The sequence below is a fragment of the Elephantulus edwardii genome, unplaced genomic scaffold, assembly GCF_000299155.1.
Source record: "Elephantulus edwardii isolate Elephantulus edwardi_28Jun2011 unplaced genomic scaffold, EleEdw1.0 scaffold00093, whole genome shotgun sequence".
Classification (NCBI taxonomy): domain Eukaryota; kingdom Metazoa; phylum Chordata; class Mammalia; order Macroscelidea; family Macroscelididae; genus Elephantulus; species Elephantulus edwardii.
The window spans coordinates 2,042,805-2,063,278 of NW_006399843.1; the positions used below are offsets into that span (position 1 = coordinate 2,042,805).

The 20,474-nt window shown below is 38.3% G+C and overlaps 1 protein-coding gene across 1 annotated transcript in view; it reads left to right on the forward strand.

The window, feature by feature from the left end:
• SIK2 (salt-inducible kinase 2) overlaps positions 1–20,474 on the forward strand; it is a 165,104-nt gene that overhangs the window by 120,512 nt on the left and 24,118 nt on the right. Inside the window, exons 5-8 of the mRNA XM_006890767.1 lie at positions 13,137–13,261; positions 13,636–13,759; positions 14,991–15,211; positions 16,722–16,874. Of these exons, the coding sequence (XP_006890829.1) occupies positions 13,137–13,261; positions 13,636–13,759; positions 14,991–15,211; positions 16,722–16,874 (623 nt within the window). The remainder of the gene's footprint in view (positions 1–13,136; positions 13,262–13,635; positions 13,760–14,990; positions 15,212–16,721; positions 16,875–20,474) is intronic.

Below are 20,474 nucleotides of genomic sequence, written 5' to 3' on the forward strand. Positions count from 1 at the left end.
TGGGATGGGTGTGTCAGAGGCAATGCAATTGGCACAGGTTAGAGCAGGGTTTAGGGCTGTTGTACATAGGGTAGCTATGAGTCGCAAACTACTCGACGGCACACAACAACAACAATTGATTCTCAGTGATAGCTGTGGCACTTCCCACAGCACAGTTTTTCAAATCACACCATGTTGTTCATGCCATTGTGCCAACTCCAACTCATAGTGACTCTGTACAGCAGATAGAAACCTTTCCCAATCCTGCACCACCTCTTCTCCACTTTTCCAAACATGGTGTCTCCCTCGAAAGACTGACTTCATCTGACAGCATGTCCAGAGTATGTGAGACAAAGTCTCACAGTATTTGGTTTATAAAGAACACTCTAGCTGCACTTCTTCCAATGCAGATGGTTTTTTGTGGGGTTTTTTTTGGCACTCCATGATATATTCAGTACTCTTCACTAATACCACAATTTAAAAAAAAATTATTTAATACTGGTTTGCTTCGAAAGTTCATATACATTGTTTTTTCACACCAAATCTTTCCCATTTCCTTTACCCAACCCTCCCTCTACCCATTAGATTGTGTAACCCTATAGTTAACTCTCTGCCTAGCCTCAGCCCTCTGCTCCTGCCCTACCCCCCTTGGATCCTATACACATTTTCCTAGTTATCTTTCTATTTCTACAATATTGGTCTTAATAAAGTACTTGACCTTATGGGACTGAGTCCACTAAGCATAATTCTCTCCAGTCCTTCCCAAGTTGTGTCGTACTTTTTCAAAATCATTCCTCCTGCATGCTGTGTAGTATTCCAGCATGTGAATGTACCACAGTTTCTCACTCCATTCAGTTGTAGTTGGACATTTGGGCTGTTTCCATGTTCCTGCGATGGTGAATAATGCTGCTACGCATATTGATGTACAAATCTCCATTTGTGCCTCAGTTCTGATTTTCTCAGGGTATATTCCAAGCAGTGCAATAACTGAGTCATATGGAAGTTCAGCTTTTTGAGGAAACACCAAACTTCCTTCCAAAGGACACCGTAATTCTTAAAGTTTTATCATTGTGAATCTTAAAAGAACAGGGAAATTTATCATTTATAATACTAGAAGTTAGTAAATGTAGAAAATACATACTTAGATTCACTTTAGAAATGTATGTGCATTTTTTTCACCAGATGCTTTGCTGGAGAAGGAGGGGCAATCTCCTCCTGTACCAGTCAGATCTAATTTGACAGTACACACAGAAAAATAATAAAATAAAATTTAAGAAAAAGGGGGGACAAAAGAAATGTATATGCATTTTTTTAAATTTTTTAATTAATTTTAATGAACATTTACAGAGGTTTTGGATTTCCACTCATTCATTGTTGCCTTTTTCTCCCTGCCCCACCCCATGTGCTCCAGAGTAGAATCATTCTCTCAGTCCTTTCCTCCCCACTCTTTCTTGGTGAATTCAAAGTGCAGGCCTTTCAGTTAACAGTCCATGGCAAACAGCTTGTACCACTAGCCTCCTTTAAACAAAAGAAATGTGTAGTCAGTCTAATTTATCTGGCTTTTAATTCACAAATCAGTTTTCTTTAACCCAAGGGGAAAGTCTCTTTTTTTCCGAGTTGGTACAATGTCACATCATCTCTTATCATTATTCCTAATACCCTCCTTACCTAGTACAACTCTTTAGGGGAAATTATCTGGGTATATAATTTCAGATCTGTAGTATTTTGTTCTCTAGAACTGATAATGATTGGAGGGAATTAAGCCCAATTTCATTGGTTAAAAAATTAGTAAAAATCTTATAATTGCTATCTTGCCACCAGTATTATGTTTAAAAAGAGTTTTCTATCAGCAAGCACTGTGCAACTTACTCTTTACCTATGAAGCCCACTTAGCATTAGCAGGCTAGTAAACCTGCAGTATGGAAGAGAGTTCAATGATGTTGTTTGATTTTTTTTCCCCCCCTACTTCATCTCCTTACTCCATTTGGGGCTAAAGAAGATGCCTTCTCCCCCCACCCACCCACCCACCCAGTTCACAGAGCTCTCTGGACAGATATATGTCTCATAACAGGCAGAGGATCACATTTCATCTCAGCTGTCATTATTGTTCTCTTCCCTCCTGTCAGGTAGGGGAGAGTGACTGATGTTTGGAAATGAACTCTGCAGCTGGTCTGCACTTGCTGGGTGGGCAAGTATGCATTGACGTCATCATGGTCTGATCAGCATTCAGTCTGTGCAGTGGGTCAGTTTTGTCTCTGTCACTCTACTACCTTTCATTTGTCAGCTCTCATTTCCTCATAATTGTCTCTTACACTCCTGTTATGATAATTACCAAAGATGTGTAAGCTGCTCTTCATCGAACTGCATTCTAGTGGTAATTTTAGAACCAAGGATAAGTTTAACCCTAAAGCCACCTGCTGCTCTGTAGGAGGACTTTAAAAATTATTAGACAATTATAACATATAACACACTGCTACAGATTAGAAATTATCCTGGTTTTACTGATTTTTAGAAATAGTCTTCTTCTCTTCGATTGAAGACTGGTTTTCAATATTTTGATGGCTTTTTTCCTTTTCTAAAAATTTGCTTAGGTAGTTTACCTAACAGTTTCTCCTCTTTAGTCTTTCATGTCACTGAAATAAAAATCTTGAAAATATTTTATGTTTATTGTAATTTTGCAACAATATACCAAAAAAAATCTTTATTATTATTTTGGGGGCATTTGGGGGGGGGGTGGTTGTTGTTTTCTCTTTAACATTGTTTCTGTCTTTTTTATAACCTTTGTTTCACTCTGTTTTGTGCTAGTGACAGGTGGTCTGGGACCAGGAGCAGCACCAGGCTTACTTCAAAGCTTGCTAGGAATGGAGATTCTCAGGCTTTACCCTAGACCTGTTGAATCACTGTCTGCATTTTAGCAAGTTCTTAAGGTGATTAATATGCATATTATTGAAGAAACTGATCTCTTTCACTCCACCCAAGAGAACAGAATTCTGTTAATAGGCTTGATTCTCATTAAGGAGTAATCATTAGGGTCATAATCATATGTGCTCTGTTCAAGACCCTGTTACTCCTGAAACACTCACCCTTTGCTAATGATTGTTTTATATGGGTAATTTATATAACTTAATTGGCATGAAAATAAACAAATAATTGGTTTTTGTTATCAGGATGATACAGGCCAGTTAGTCAACTTTTAAAATATACACCATCAAACAGTAATATGAGTTCTAAGAGTTATTAGAACACTCAGCTTTTGAGGCCAGTTAAGTTTCATAAGACTCAAAATTTATCTATTCTGTGATTAAGACTCTACTTTATTCACATACCTTATTTTCTGCATTTTAGGTCACATGGAAACCAGTTGGGAAAATATAGATCTATCAGTAAAACCAGTGCTATTGTTAGAGTAAAACGTTAGAGTACATGCCTTAGTGTTGAAGGAATGGGATCATAGAAATATAGTTTCCCCATAAAAAATTGCATAATGTATCTGTTTTGCACATCACTCATTCTAAAAAGAATGTTCCCCTGGATGTAGAATTGATTCCAGCTCACAGGTGCCCTAGACAGAAAAAGTCAAACAATCCCCATAGTGTTTACAGTGGTGTAAATCTCTACTGAAGCAAATTACTTCATCATTCTTGCTCAGAACGGCTGGTATATTTGAACCACTGAACTTTTAATTAACAGTCCCAACATTTAATCCACTATGTCACTATAGGTTTTTAAAATGCATATGCATTTCTATTCTCAAAAAGTTGCAAATAGAAATACCATTTGACCCAGCAATGCCTCTACTGGGAATATACCCTAAAGAAACCATAACTGCCACCCAGGCAGATATATGCACACCCATGTTTATTGCGGCTTTATTCACAATAGCAGAGAGTTGGAAACAATCTAAGTGCCCATCAACAAAGGAATGGATAGAGAAGCTCTGGTATATTCACATGATGGAATACTACACAGCATTGAAAAACAAGGAACTCATGCAATATTATTCAAAATGGGTGACCCTGGAGGACATTATGCTGAGTGAAATATCTCAGTCACAAAAGGACAAATACTGCATAGTGCCACTGTTGTGGAATGAGACTGACATCAGGGTTGGGGTGAGACTGAGAAAAATTGGATAAATTATGTATACTGCATTGAAACAGATGGGGGAGAGAACAGTTTAATAGCAGTATATGATTGGGTATTATCATTATTACAAAAGTCCAGAATAAAGGTTGCATAGTGGAGCATACTGGGAGGGGAAGGGGGCATTGTATATCAATGAAGGAATTTTTCTTTTACTTTTCAAAGAGAAGAGCGAACTTGGGGAGGGGGGAGAGGGGAACAAGGAGGAAAATGCAACATTGAATGAGTGGAAATCCAAAATCTCTGGGAAGGTTCATTAAAATTAATTTTAAAAGGTTAAAAAAATGCATATACATTTCAGGCTGTAAATTCATTGAAAGAGATTGCCTAACTTCTAATATTATAGAGAGATAATTAGCAAATAGCTCATCTCTAACATAAAATAATAAGATAATGTAAAGTTGTAAATGATTATTCCTCGAATTATGACAGCCTTATCTCCAATTTAAATGTGATTGAACTTCTCTGATTAATAATATCCTTTGACAACTGTGACAGAGTACAAGCTAACGCTCTGCTTGGATTTCAGAGGATGTGTAGTTGAATCTTGGCAACTATAAACACTTGGGTGAGTCAGTTAACCACTTCACGCCTCACTCTCCCTTTGTGAGATAAGGACAGTGATTCAACATATTGTCATTCATAGTAAATGAAATAATATATACAAAAAAGAAAATACTAAGTGTGCAATGCCTAGCCAAAAGTACACATGACATAAATGTTATTTGTATTTGCTTATAGCTCATAGAACAATTTGAAGAACTGAATGTTTTTAAAATAATATATTTTCTTTTGAACTTTCTTTTTTAAATAAAATTAATGATATTTACAGAGAAGTTAAGGTTGATAAGCCAAGAGATTCTTCAAGAAAGACTTGTCTGTTTTTCTTCCATGTTTAGAAATGTTGAAAGTCATAATTGATAAAATAAATGCAAGCATTAGTATAAGGGAAAGTTCAGACTTCATTATTCTCACAAAAATGGTGAATAATAGAGGAACGAAGCTAGGTTAGGCTTTTCACATTTAGGTGCTAAATCAATACATAAATAAAAAGAGTATCAACAAATGGCTTTTGGAATTGAGAACATTGTTTCTGGATTGGAGTCAGAAGTAATAATTGTTGTTGTTTCTAGGAGTAGGGCAGGGAAAATGTGAACATCAGTGGTGCCAGAAAGTGAGGAAGTGCATAAAATAATAGCAGTCATTGTTTTAAAATATGCAAGAAACAACTGCATTAACTTCCAATTGCTCTGGAACAATTTGAGCAACAAAAAAAGTTTTTAAAAGTATTGAGTTATAACTCAACAAATAAATACATTTAAATATTGAATTAATTAAGATGTCAGAGGGACAGCTCTTCCTTATAGAAGAATTCTAATGATAAAGTTTAGAAGGAAAAAGGGAAATGAAAATTCACCTTTAAAACACCACATTAATTAATGCAATCATGATCCACCTGTGAATGTTAAACTTACTGTGTGAAAGATTATGCAAAGCAGGACATCATCTTAATCAAGTGGTCAAGGTTAATCTCACCAGTAATTAGACATGCCATCCAGCACCCACTGATAGGATACACTAAGAAGTGCACATTATATCTCTTCATAACCTTGATTTAATCATGAGGAAACACCAAACAGACTTAAGCTGAGAAAGGGTCTGTGAATTACCTGACCACCACTCTTCTGGGTCATAAAAGACAAGGAAGGCCTGAGTTGCTATGACAAATGTGAGGAAACTTAGGAAATGGGAGAAACATCAGTGGCACAGTGATTAAGCCCTTGGTTGCTAACTGCAGGGTTGACAGCTTGGGCCCACCAGACGCTCTGCAGGAGGACCATGTGGCAATCTGCTTCAGTAAAGATTACAGACTCAGAAACTCTGGAGGGAGTTATGCCTTACCCTGTGTGCTTGTTTGTCAAAGTCAACTCATGAGCATTTGCTTGGTTCTTAAGGACACTTGATTAGTAAATACAACGTGAGATCCTGAGTTGAAGGAGACGCTAGATTAAGAGACGCTTAATTAGTAGTATCAAATCAATGTTACTTCTTAGTTTTTATAATTGTACTGTTTTATTTTAAAAACAACAAGAAGAAACAGACACTGCTGTCACACTGATTTGACTCATGGTGTCATGAGTTTCCTGAACCTCATTTTTCTCCAGTGGAGCAGCTGCTAGTACAAACTACCAGCCTTTTATTAACAGCCCAGTATGTAATCCACTATATTTCCAGAACTTCTAGTTGTATATATTAAGTATAAATAATAGAGGAAACCAGATGAAGAGTGCAGGGAATTCTCCTTTAGAGTTGCAAGTCTTTTATCACTGTAAGATTATTTTACATTTTAAAAAAGAGTTTTAAATGTCAAAGTGGATTCAGCTTTGCATTCCAGAAGTTTTACAGAAAAGAAATAGCAAGCAAAATGTTTGAAGGACAGAGGTTTGAGGTTTTAACTTGTGGATCAGAGAGCTAGAGAAACCTTAAACTAGAAAGATGATTTTTTTTTTTTTACAAGGCTGCCTTGGGTCTGGGTGGCACAGAGAAAAGAAGGCCTATGTGATTGTTTTCATGCTTTCTAAACGTCAGATGATAATGTGGCATCTTCTTCTGCACTGTTGGTAAGGCTGGCTGTGTGTATTTGCAGAGTGGCTGACACACATATGGCATTCAATTATTTAGTGAGGAGTGAATGCATTTTCTTAGTGTGTTGAAACATTAATATTGTCCATCCCCCTTGAATAAGGGAGGGTAAGAAAGAAAGCCTGCCACCTTCCTATTTCACTCCTTTTGCTACATCATTTGCTCTATGCTTTTAGGTACAAAGTTGCAGATTATAAGTGAAACAAATTATCAAATTTTCTATAAAGAAATAAAAGGTTTTTCTTTTTAAATGCCTTTCTATTGCTGCTTCTTTTTTTAAAATTTTGTTTTATTACTTTTAATGAACGTTTATAGAAATTTTGGATTTCCATTCATTCATTGTTGCATTTTTCTCCATGCCCACCCCTCACCCCCAGTTTACTCCTCTCTTTGAAAAGTAAAAGAAAAATTCCTTCATTGGTATACAGTCCCCCCACCCCGCCCCCGCCAAGTATACTCCACTACACAACCTTCATTCTGGACTCTTGTCATAAGCATAATACCCAATCATGTATCACTTTTAAACTGTTCTCTCCCTCATCTGTTTCAATGCAGTATACATAATTTATCCAATTTTTCTTAGTCTCACCCCAACCCTGATGTCAATCCCATTCTATAACAGTGGCACTATGCAGTATTTGTTGTGACTGAGATATTTCCTCAGCATAATGTCCTCCAGGGTCACCCATTTTTAATAATATTGCATGAGTTCCTTGTTTTTCAATGCAGCACAGTATTCCATCGTGTGAATATACCAGAGCTTCTCAAAATCCATTTGTTTATTGATGGGCACTTACGTTGTTTCCAACTCTTTGCTATAGTGAACAAAGCTGCAATAAACATGGATGTGTATATATATCTGCTTGGGTGGTAGTTATGGTTTCTTTAGGGTATATTCACAGTAGAGGAATTGCTGGGTCAAATAGTATTTCTATTTCGAACTTTTTGAGAAAGCGCCATACAGCCTTCCATAGTGGTTGGACCACTTTACACTCCCACCAACAGTGACTAAGGGTTTCAGTTTCTCCGCAATCTCTCCAGCATTTGTAGTTTGCTGCTCTGTTAAATTTTATTGTTCTTACTGGGGTGAGAGGATATCTCATAGTTGTTTTGATTTGCATCTCTCTTAGAGCTAGGGATTTTGAGCATTTCTTCATGTATTTGTTGGCCCTCTGAATGTCCTCTTTGGTGAAGTGTCTGTTCATATCCTGTGCCCATTTGTCTTAAAGCTGACAATTAAATGATTACTCAAAAATAGTTGCCTCTCGATGTGCCAGGAAAGGACAATAAAAAAGTGGTTAACAGTGAATACTCCATAGTCAGACTGGCTTCATTTCTGCAGCTTAGTTCCTGATGTACAATCTCTGTCGAGGTATTTAACTTTCTGCCATCACTTTCTCCTGAGATAACTCATAGGGTTATTAAGACAAGTAAATTAAATCATCTTCACAGAAATTAATCAGCTCCTGGTGTATAATGGCAGCATATTTACTCAGCAGACACTTACTGTTGTCTGCAGACATGGTGCTAAATTCAGGGAATGTGGGCCTCCTCTTTGTTCTCAAAGAATTTAGCTTGATGAAGGAGAGCTAAGTAAAATAGTAATAAAAAGAGTAATAATAGCTGTTGCTTGTTGCACATATACAACATTGTAAAACTTACTCTATGTTTTATCACCATGCTGAAAGTGTTGTTTTACTCCTTTATTGCAACAGTTACAGTGACCCATAAAGTGTAGGTATTAGTCCCATTTTGCAAACATGGAAACCAAGGCTCAAAGAAGTTAAGTAGTTTGCTCAAGATAATAGAGTTAATAAATAAAAGACCCAGAATTATATCTTCCTGATCACAAAGACAAGTTATTTTTATTACTGTCATCCTAATTAAGTTGTATAAATTATCAGTGTCCAGACATCATTATCAAAGGACCAGATCCGCCTGACTCCAACGTCTTCCTTAGCCACTGCATAGAAAATTACAAACACAGTGCTTTATGTTATTTCAGAAGACTGTAGAACTACTATTCATATGTTATTTTGAGATCGCATTAATAAGCCTGATTTCTTTCATATTTGGAAGAGAATGTTACTATAGACTCAAGTTTTCCTATTTTCTTCACTAGGAAATAGAAATAGATAGCTGCTTAGTGTCAGTCTTGTCAGGTAATGGGAAACTTTCTCTGTCTTAGCTATGAAATGAAATGAGCTCTGGTGGTTTAGTGATAAGGGATTGTACTGCCAGCCCAAAGGCATGTGATTTGAATCCACCAGCTGCTCCACTAGAGAAAGTTAGGAAGCATCCTCCTGAACTATTTACTGCCTCTGAACACTTGCTGGAGGGTCAGCTGTTACTCAGTTCTGACTCAGTGGTACACACAACAACAAACAACAGATGTGAAAAACCAGCCATTGTTGAAGCTGGACTGCCCTAGGCTCTGTGATGCTTTCTCAACTCTTTGCTCATTTTAACTGACCAGTGAGAGTCTGCAGTTGCAGAGAGGCCTGGGCCCTCCTGACAGAGCTCTGTCCCACTCACTCCTTTGAGTTCATTTCTACCACAGTGTGAGAGAACAAAGCATCTGTGTAATGGTTCTTTATGACACTTAATGCTTCACAATGCTAATTGGAGAGTAGCCTCCATTTACCTGTGTTAAAACTAATCTTGCACTCTAAAATACTGCATGTATTATACAGTTCCCAAATCTCCATACATCCCAGAATTTCTTGTGCTTTACTTATAAGCAAAATTAACATTTTCCTATTTAAACATTGGTTGAGCATTTTAATCCTTCACAACTCCATCAAGAGTATAGGATTTTGAAGCAAAATTCTAAACATACCTGTGGGTACCCTAGGGTTATAATGTAATTTGAGTAGTCATTGAGTTAGAATTTAGGAGAGAAGGCCTCTCTGGTAGTCAGACACCTTGCAAAGCTAACATAGGACTGGACTGAGGGCACATTGTGAATGGAGCCCAAGCCCTCAGTAGCAGCTTTTTGGCCTCATACTCCTGGGTGCCAAGAACTGAATGTAGAGATGCCCCACCAGGATGCTCCTTCTTTTATGTACACTTTTTACTTTTGCTGTATAATTTCTCAGGGCCTTTTTCTGTAAAAGGCAATAGTTTAGTAAGAGTGGTTTCACAAGAGGAGAAAGATCTGGCATTATCTTTTCACTGTGCTCTAGAATAGGGAGTTCTGGTGCCCTAGTAGTTGTGCTTTGAATCTGGAACAGAACTCACTCCAGGGCTCGCCTTTTGGCCAAACAATAGATAGGCCTATAAGATGATTAGTAACACCAGAGAAGCACTTATTCTCTAGAAAAACCAACCGCATAAGGTCAGAAGCACAGCATTTGCCCAAGGATAAAGCCCAGACTCCAGGAAGGGGTAGGATAGAAGGATTCATGGAAATGACAGTACAGAGAAGAAATGGGGAAAGTGACATTTCATTGTAAAAACTGTAATGAATGTTGTGAAACAAAATGTGTATGAATGGTTGAATGAAAAACCACTTTGCTTTGTAAACTTTCAAATCACAGATTTTTTTTACTATTAAATTTTATTAATTTTCATGAACATTTACAGAGATTTTGGGTTTTCATTCATTCATTGTTGCACTATTTTCTCTACCCTCCTCCCCAGTTCGTTCTTCTCCCCCCCAAAAGTCTGTTTTAATTGTCCAGTTGCCACAGTGCTTGTCAAAGCCAGATCTGATTAATCTCCTTTGTCAGTGTGTCTTTTGCCATTCCCTATCACTCCTCCCTGAGAGAGACTTCACCCTGATTCATAAGGAAAAGGGGATGGCGTATTCTCTTAGCTACTTCCTGCTGAAAAGAGATGCTGTAGATTTCAGGATGAAGATCTTCTCTCACTGCTCTAAAGGGCCCCTTTGGCAATGGGAAACACATAGACTATTATTATGGAGATTGATTTTGGAATTTTGATGCACTGTTATCAGTTGTGCTTAGCCGTATATGTTCATATCCTTGAAGATGTATCATGGAAGTGTTGCAGCCTAGAAGACACAAATTTAACTAACAAGTTAAAAGTACATGAGTCAAAAATTAAAAGCAATAATATTCCAAGTAGAGGCTCTAATAGTGGCACAAATCAAGTTACAGAGGGAAGGTAGTTCTTACAATAGACTTATTGACTAGCACTTTGTCTATTATAGTAAAAGGTTAGGAACCACAAGATGTAAAGGCTCAACTATGTCATTTATTGTCCTTAAGTTCTGGACCAAATTCCATCTACCACTGGGTTGTTTTACAACTTGGAAGTCTACGTGCAATGCACAGGTGAAGTAAGGAACTGCTTATGAGATTTTCCGTCCATTCCAATAACTAAGAAATAGTGAGAAGAGTTGGGACCTCAGAAGGCTTTTAGGACCAAATAGTAGGTTCTTGTGTCCAGGAGAAAATGAATATACTTACCAGTAATGTTAATGCTCACCTACAGCTCTTCTGGGAGGATCTAAATCGTTGAAGCATCCTCCTTTGTTTCCAGCTGGGAGCTGGGGCCTGTCAGTCCTGTCTGCCACGAGGACCTGATGTGGGCCACCCTTGGCCAAGTGTCCTTCAGATCCACACTTAAAGCAAGTGAGTGGGAGCTTTCTCTCTACTCCCTTGCCTATCTGTGGCTCTCATCTGTGACACTGTCTACTGAAGTGGCCCAGCTTTCCACAGTGGAAGCAGTTCTGACCTCCTTTTTTACCTTTGGGTGGCACTGTATATGAGTAAGACTTTTCCTGACACAGGCCCTAAACTGGCAGCAATAGCTGCCCCAATAATTTTGGCCATTCTCTGGTCTTTTCTCTTCCTTCTAAATCCCAGCTTCAAATCACATTTTTTTTAAAAGGCATCAGAGTTCAGTGTGTCTAGAGGACATAATGTCAGCCAAAGCTGCAGATGCAGCATGATGAAGGTTGGAAAAGAAAGGCCTTTTTTACCTGATTTGAAGTATACTGATACTGCATTTCCTAAATGACCCAATAAGTGATACTGGTAATAGGTGGCCTGTAACTGGGCCTCATCCAGCAATTACATGTCATTGAGGTATAAAAATGGGTACCTACCTAATCAGGTGCACAGAAAATACCTACAGAGTTTTGACTTAGCAAATGCTGGTCAGTCATATACCACGTAACATCATTTGGCAACACTTGATTGCATCTCTGTCTGATTAGACCCCACTGCCTTTAATTCAACTTTGACTCATGGTGATCCTCCATTGGGCTTCTGAGGTTACAAATCTTACCAAGAGGAGGAGACTCTCTCATCTTACCCCTGTGGCGCACCTGTTAGGTTTGCCCCGCCAGCTTTTCAGATGGCAGCATTTAACTTACTATTACAGCAGAATTCAGAAGTCTTCATTGGAGAACAGCAAGCACATCTGACACCTGACTGAGTGTATATGGCTTGTAAAATATATAACCAACAATACCTTTGTCTTGATGGTCGTAATAAACCTCATGTTACTGGCTTGTATATGGTCTGTGCTGTACTTTCTATTGTTAATGTGAACGTTCCCTGCTTACATGTAAAAAGTTTACTCACATTACAGTATATGCTTTGACTACTAGGCAGCAGCATCCAGTCTTGTGCATTGCCTGTCTCTCCAATGTTGTAGCACTAGCTCTCTTACATTTTCCTTCAAAAATATGACCATGAAGTGCATCATGTCTTCCAAATGTAGCACAGCCAGCACAAGAGCATAGCCGCAAGAGACAAAGGAGATGTATCTATTTGGAATTAAAGCAAAAGATTTTTTTAACAGTAGGAAGATGAAAAATTGGTACTTGCTATTGCTCTTGTGTTAGGCATATTTGCACAACATCCAGGTCACATAACATCCTATTTCATAGAATGTGTCATGGATGTTAAGTAAAGACGGCTTACTTAGTTGCCTTAGAGGTTATATTTTGCTGCTGTGGGGTAATGGCTAGAAACTGCCACTCACTGGGCTTGTTTTTAAGTAACTATCTTTGAGGTTTTTTCATTTGATTTCTTTCTAATAGACTTGATAAAAAGAGTTGCTGGCTAATTTTAAGATCATCAAATTCAAGGTGATTATCTAAGCAAATTGATTTTTGATCCTAAAACTAAGGGGGTTTTACCCCCTAAGACTTTTCTCATTCCCTTTGAGAAGAGAACTTGGCTTACTTAAGCATGCATGCAACAAGCTGTTCACTGAGTACTTACTATCACTAGTTGTGCTAAGTGCTACCAAAATGCAACAGTAGTGTCTACCCAGCTCTCACAGAGCAGATAGTAGTGGCATTGTGAACACACAATAGCATGACATTTATTACAGATAAATTTAGTACAGTTGGAGAACAGAAATGAATGTAACACATATTTTCATCCCAATAGATTTCGGTTTTGGAAATTTCTTTAAAAGTGGTGAACTGCTGGCAACGTGGTGTGGCAGCCCCCCTTATGCAGCCCCAGAAGTCTTTGAAGGGCAGCAGTATGAAGGACCACAGCTGGATATTTGGGTACTTCTTTGCTTTGCTGTGTTAAATGCATCTATAATGGTAATATTTAGTATTTCTGTCCAATTTAGAGATTATTGGCACCTGATATTTTGGGCAGTTTTTAGAAATTAGCTAAAGAACTGTACGTGTTGGGACAGATGTTATCATTTAAAAATCACTAGTCATTTAAAATTAAATAGTAATTAAAATTACTGAATTCCAATATTTTTATAAGGACTGTTTATTTCAGTAATACGGGGTTCCTATTTTCAAATTCTGAGAAAATATTAAATTCAGATAGAAATTCTTCAGTCTATATAATTTTAAGAACCCTATGTGGAGAAACAGTGTTGAGAATTCTTGGTAGAAATGTGACTACATCTGTTCTTCCCTAGAGCATGGGTGTTGTCCTTTACGTTCTCGTCTGTGGAGCTCTGCCTTTTGATGGACCCACTCTTCCGATCTTGAGGCAGAGGGTTTTGGAAGGAAGATTCCGGATTCCTTATTTCATGTCAGAAGGTAATGACCTGTGTATCTTGGTAATTGTCCTTTACAGAATCTGAGCTCTGAGAGAGATGCCTCTGAATGAGGACAATTTTTGCTTCCCTTTTTCTACGCATTTGAGTATCAAAGAAAATGACTGAGTGACTTTACATGCCATAGTAATAAACAGTTCCCTCCAGTGGTCCTACTTCTAACTAGAAAAAGATAGTTTCCCCGATAAAGAGCACCAGGTCTCCCTATTTATTGTGGGTCTGTTAATGTCCTGGGCTTATTTTATTCTTAAAGAAGCATAGCATAGATACAGATTCATAACTGTTTTACTCTAAGTGTGCAATATATTTTCTTACATCCTTTAACAGAAAATTGCAAATTGACAATATTGTTTTGAATGCCATAATCCTTTGTGTTGTGTTGTGTTGTGTTGTGAGGTAGTTTACTACTTAGTTTAGTTTTGGAAGTTATCATCCTCAACTCTTTGGTTCCTAATAGTAGTAGATATAGTGTTCTTAGTAACTAAGGGGGTGGGTTCCGCAGCCTGATTATTAAGGCTGTATGGCCCTACCAAGTTATATCTCCTCTTTGTGCTTCAGTTTATTTATCTGTGAAATGGAAGAAAAGTCATTCCCATACTTGGAATTTGTGAGAATTTGTTTAATTAATTGACATACAGCGTCACAGCCCAGGGCCTGACAGAGTGAGTTAGCTCTGTGGACTTCTGTTGATAGAAGGTGGTGAAGAATATGGTTTGAGCCCAGATAATAAACAAGGGCCTCCAGCTGCATCAGTGCAGTTTTCTTAGTGTAATCAGGACTAAGCAGTGTTTGATGTAGTTTTTTTTCTCAGTTCTAGAAAACAGGCTAGTTTGTTGGAGAGTTGCAGTTTGCTACTTCCATATCCTCTGCGTGTTAGCCTTAGAAGTGACTATGGATCAGGTTATTATTTGCTTTGTTCTAGGAAGGAGGCCGGTTTTTCTTTGGAGGAAATAGAAATCTATGCCTAGATAGTGCATTAACATTAATTAGTAATTCAGCTAGTGGAGTTGGGAAGCACAGTCAGTAGAAAGATGGAGAGATCCACCTTCTCCTGTTTTCCTCAGGCATAAATTTGACACCTGGCAGTAGCCTTAATGCAATGAGCACTGTGGATGGCACAGATGTTAAAGCTGGTGTACAGAGTCATGTGAGTCAGGCAGGTAGACTCCAGGAGAAGGTAATTTGTGTGACTTTTATAAAATTGTATTTTATAGATTGTGAGCACCTCATTCGCAGGATGTTGGTCCTAGACCCATCCAAACGGCTAACCATAGCACAAATCAAGGAGCATAAGTGGATGCTGGTGGATGTTCCGGTCCAGAGACCTTCTCTCTATCCACAAGGACAAGAAAATGAACCATCTATTGGGGAGTTCAATGAGCAAGTTCTGCGATTAATGCACAGCCTTGGAATAGATCAACAAAAAACCATTGAGGTGAAGTGATTAAGTTACATTAGGATTCTCTTATACTCAATAACTTGAAATTTCATATTCACACCTGTTATCTTGGTCTTTTACCAGATCCATCCTAACACCCAGGCATGCTGTTTAGTTTGCCCTAAAGACTGTATCTGACTGTTTATGTTTTCTTTTATTCAGTATATAGATTTCTTTCTTTAGCCCCATCTGCCCACATATTCAAAAGGATTATGGAGATTAAAGAGAGAGAGAGAGAGAAAAAAAATACTAAGTAGAAAATATTCTAAGACAAGCCTGAACTTTTATAAATGTATTAACTGATCTTACGTTGACCATAAATATACAGGTATAAAACTTAGCTGAAAGCTGAGCTGGGAACCAGAAGACCATAGGGCAGCAGGTTTAAAAAAACTAATGGAATTTAGTCTGTCAAATGGAGAGGATGAGAAAGCAAAAACAGGTGGATTCCTGATTTAGAAATGTTAGGGATCATAGTTTGGAAAAGGCTATGAACTTGAAAATTTTCTTATCTTCTAATAGTATGTAATCACAAGATGTGAATGTTTTTAATATTACTACAGTAGTAACCAAATGAGCAAAAGCAGTGTGCCTAATAAGAAAACACAGCAAGCAAGAATACAAAATGTCTTCATGATTGTGAAAATCCATGACTCCAGAGCCTTTCCCGACTTTGTTACCTCAGCAAGATCAAGCCAGCTTTCCTGCTCTGCTCGTTACAGACTCAGGGATGTGTTTCTCCACTTGCCCATGACGTGAGCCCAGAGCCGCAGACGTGAGAGCAGCTCTGCTGGCCGCCAGCTTTTGCTGAGACTGTGTCTGTAACGCACCACAAAGCGCCATGCAGGCTGCGTTTTGAAGCCAGAAGAGCTGTGTTTCTCGGTTCCTTTAGCATCCTGGGAAAGCTGGCAGGCAAGAGGTTCTTAAAATCAGGAAGCAACTTTATTTTCAAGGTTTAAGGGAGTGGTACTACAAAAGCAAGAGGAAAATATTACTTAAGAACAGAGACACAGTGTCTGTCATTCTAGCATCCAGATGTCATTCTCTAGTCCATAGTAATCATCACAACATTCCCCAAAGGCATATAATCATTCACTTCAGAGTTCTGAAAGATTTGTATTTGTGTTAAAACTATAGGATTAGAGCCTTTGGCTCAGGTTGCTAACTGACCTTATGCCACAGTTACAGCTGTGAGATGGGACCCTGTGGCAGCATTGGGAATGTCTCCATGAAATAATGGCATTCTTTCTGAATGCTGAAAACTAAAGTGAGTCCTGTTAAGTTGAAAGAGTCAGTCAGGCCATTTAAAGGCATTTCCTTTTAGTTTAAAATTAATAGAGACTTGACATTTTCTCTATGCAAAATATGGAAGAGCTTTCGTCTTGGGGTACACTTTGTTTGCAACTCTAAGAATACATGATTTCTTCCCTCTTTTTTTAGGCCGTTTTACAGCTTTAGATTGCTTGATGATGGTTCTCTGCCTTCATTCCTTATTTTCTGCCTTCAGTCTTTGCAGAACAAGAGCTATAACCACTTTGCTGCCATTTATTACTTGTTGGTGGAGCGGCTGAAATCACACAGGAGCAGTTTTCCTGTGGAGCAGAGACTTGATGCCCGCCAGCGCCGACCTAGCACCATTGCTGAACAAACAGTTGCCAAGGTAACACCCCATTAGCCAATAGTCTTATCTGTGTGTGTGCCTGTTCACATGTTTGACACATTTTTCTTTTTGTAGTACAAAGGGTTAGAATTTCACTAACCCTTTGTACTCTCTGTTATTATCTAAAATTTCTGCTCCATTTTTCACTTGATTCTGAAATGTTTTTGCACCTTATTTAATCTACCCCTCCTCCTCCAGTTAATGGGGTTTATTAAGGAAATAATAAATCATGATTCAGAATTAGTCAGTACTTAGGATATATTTCTCACCCATGCTTAGAGAAAGGCCTCTCCCTGACCTTCATCTTCTTGGCCTAGGCTCTGTCCCACTTGGGCAAGTGTAATGGAGCTCTTTAGCTCTGTAAGTGTCTGGAGGCAGCCCATTCTGCCTGTATGCCCAGAAGTGTGCTTAGCCCTCTCATTGCTTGGAAGGTGAACTTAGCTCAATCAAGTGCACAGAGACACCCTGCTTCTGCACCAAAGCACTCAGCTTTCTCCCTGTGGGCTGGGAAGCCCACCATGCTTTCTCCTCCCATTCTTCTGCTTCTACTGTCACTGGTTCTCTGCCACACTTGCCACATTTTCTTGCAGCCTTGTGCCATCTTTGGTATGACATGGGATACCCTAAATGTAGAGAGACTCCAAATCTGAAAGCTGCACTCTGCCTCTGTTTTCTTGGTGGTAATGAAATCCCCCTCCTAGATCTTCTTACTTTTAAAGAGTAACTTTAGCAATCCCAGAGGTACATGGTTCAAATCTACCAGATGCTCTGCTGGAGAATGGAGGAGGCAATCTCTTCCTGTACCAATCAGATCCAATTTGACAGTATACACAAAAAAATAATTAAATTTAAAAAAAAAGAGTAACTTTATTTGAAACATTCATTTTCTCTAAGAGAATATTTTTTTTACCTTTCACTTATTTAAAGAATTAATTAACTAGCCTACACATTCAACTTCCTTTTAAAAAATGTAACAACTATTTGTTATCAGTTTGTCATATGGAAACTTCAATTACTGGGAAATAGGATGATAAAACAGAATCACTACCCAATTCCAGACGTGTGCAGTTTGAATCCAGTAGATGCTCTGCTGGAGAAGGAGGGACAGTCTCCTGTACCAGTCAGATCCAATTTGATGGCGCACGCGCACACACACATGTCCCCCCAAAACCAAAAAACACAGAATCACTATCTTCAGCAATATTACAGGATACTCAAGAGATAAGATCATAAATAACCATGAATCACAACAGAGAAAGAAATGCTTCAGACCAGCGAACAGGAAGGAAAAGAGATGGCATCTGAATGGGAGCAGTTTCATGGGAGAGGTGGCATTTAAGATAGTTCTTCTCAGATGGGTAGGAATTTATTAGGAAGAAGCAGTACAGGAAGGTAGAGGATGCATAAGCAGAACATTCAACTGGGCAAGTATAGGATTTGTTCAAATTAGTCCACTTTAATTGAATTATGGGAAAGGGAAATACTGGAGTGGTAAGGTAAAGCCATGTTGTAGAGGGCTTTAAATGTCAAAGTTAAGGATTTGTTTATATTTTAGGAAGCAATGGGGACCTGCTGAAGGCTGTTAAACTGAAAGTAGTGACATTCTAAATGTGCTTTAAACTAATTAATCTGAAAGTTTGAGAAGGATGAATTGAATTGGGAAGGGAGAAATTTTAGAGAAAGTGGGTAAAGAGATTATCATGCTGGGAGACATAAAGGGTCAGTGAAAGAGAAGATGATCTCCAACAAGATGGATTGACCATGACCACAACAATGGACTTCAGCATGGTACAGAGTGTCGATGATGCAGGATAGCACAGGGTTCTGATCGGCTGTTCATGTGGTTACTGTGAGTGGTGGTCAGTGTGACAGAAAGCAACAGTAAGATGATGAGAAATACTGAAAGCATAAGCTAATGTGGAAATACGAAGGGAAAGATGTAATAAATCCCATTCAGAGATCAGATGACCTGAGAGAATAGCAAAGATGTTGACCTAGTTACTGAAGAGGAAGATGTAGATCTGGACTCCAGAAAGGAGACAGGGACTAAAGGCATTTGAAGACTCATCTATTTAGAATAGAAAAGAGAAGTGGTATGTATTTGTATCTCCATCCACTTTTGTAATTTTGTTCAGAGTAGAAGAGCAAGAAAGTTTTATCTGTATGTGTTTGGTTACATATACTTTTCTAAATAAGCTAACATATTGGTATCCATGTAAGTAATGAGACTGTAGATGCTAAGGCATTAATATAATTTTATTTCTTTCTTTTCGAGTGTTTCTAAGCATTTAGGAGCCTTTGAAGTTGAATGGTATTGTTTTCGGGACATTGTTGTTAGGTGCCATCAAGTCAACTAAGACAGCAACCTTAGGAATAACAGGTCTGAACCTTGCTCTACCAGCACCATCCTCAGGATCTCTGATATGCTCCATCCACTGTTACAGTCTCTGTGTCAGTCCATCTTGTTGAGGATTTTCCTCTTTCCTTGATCTTCTCCACCTTTCCCAGCATATCTTTTTCCAAGAACTGGGCCCTCCTGACCTCCTTGCCTCTAAGGAACAAGGAGGAATTAAGATATAATTCTTAGTTTGAAGTATTAATAGTGAGATGTAATAACTCCTATACCTTCTTGGAGATGTAGTACAAAAAGTATGAAGCTGGAAAGCCTCTCATGCTGCAGCAGGCTTCCCTCCCTTTATTATTCTTACATATTACATAACTGGGGGGATAGTAAGGGGTGAACAGTTGTTTTTGCATGTGCATGTAAATGACGGCCTTTCATATCTAAACTTGACACAAATACCCAGGGCTATCAGTTTAGAGTGTGTGTGTGTGCGCGCGTGCGCACACACACTTATTCTTTGGAGTTAAGGTGTGTACATGGCTTCTTATGTTTGAGAATTTTCTTTAATTATCACACACTCTGTGAGTTCTTTTTATCCTGTGTATTGGCTCCGGTTGAGAAACTTACTGTAGTGTAAAATGTGGCTCAATTCAAAATAGTAGTTTTCAGTGCTCATTCATTAACCTCCCAGGCAAAAATTGAACATTCATTCCAGTTTGCCTTTAATTACTAATTAGAAATTGCCCTCTATAACTATAGGAAAGTACGTTACTATAAGAGGAGTAAAGATTGAGAGTTTTGGGTGTAGTGGGGTTTTTCATTATTTATTTCATTGATTCTGGAAGTTTACAATCAGAAAAAGAAATTGAAGACAAAACATGTGCAAAAAGTTTTCACACTTAGTTGATCATGGTGTTGTTATATACCATCAAGCTGGAATCAACTCATAACTTACTCTCCAGAGGATTATCATACAGCACAGGAGGAAATTATCCATCTTTGTCCCATAGAGCAACTGGTATATTTGAACCACTTGTCTTTGGATTAGTAGTACAATTCCTTACATTAAACTACCAGAGCTCCCATTGTATAATACACCCTTAAAGAAGATGCTCCCCATCCACTGCTCTGAAATCTATGTGGACTCCTATTATTATTATTATTATTATGTGCCGTCGAGTCGCTTGTGACTCATAGCGACCCTGTGTACAACAGCCCTAAACTCCGCTCTGTCCTGTGCCAATCGCACTGTCTCT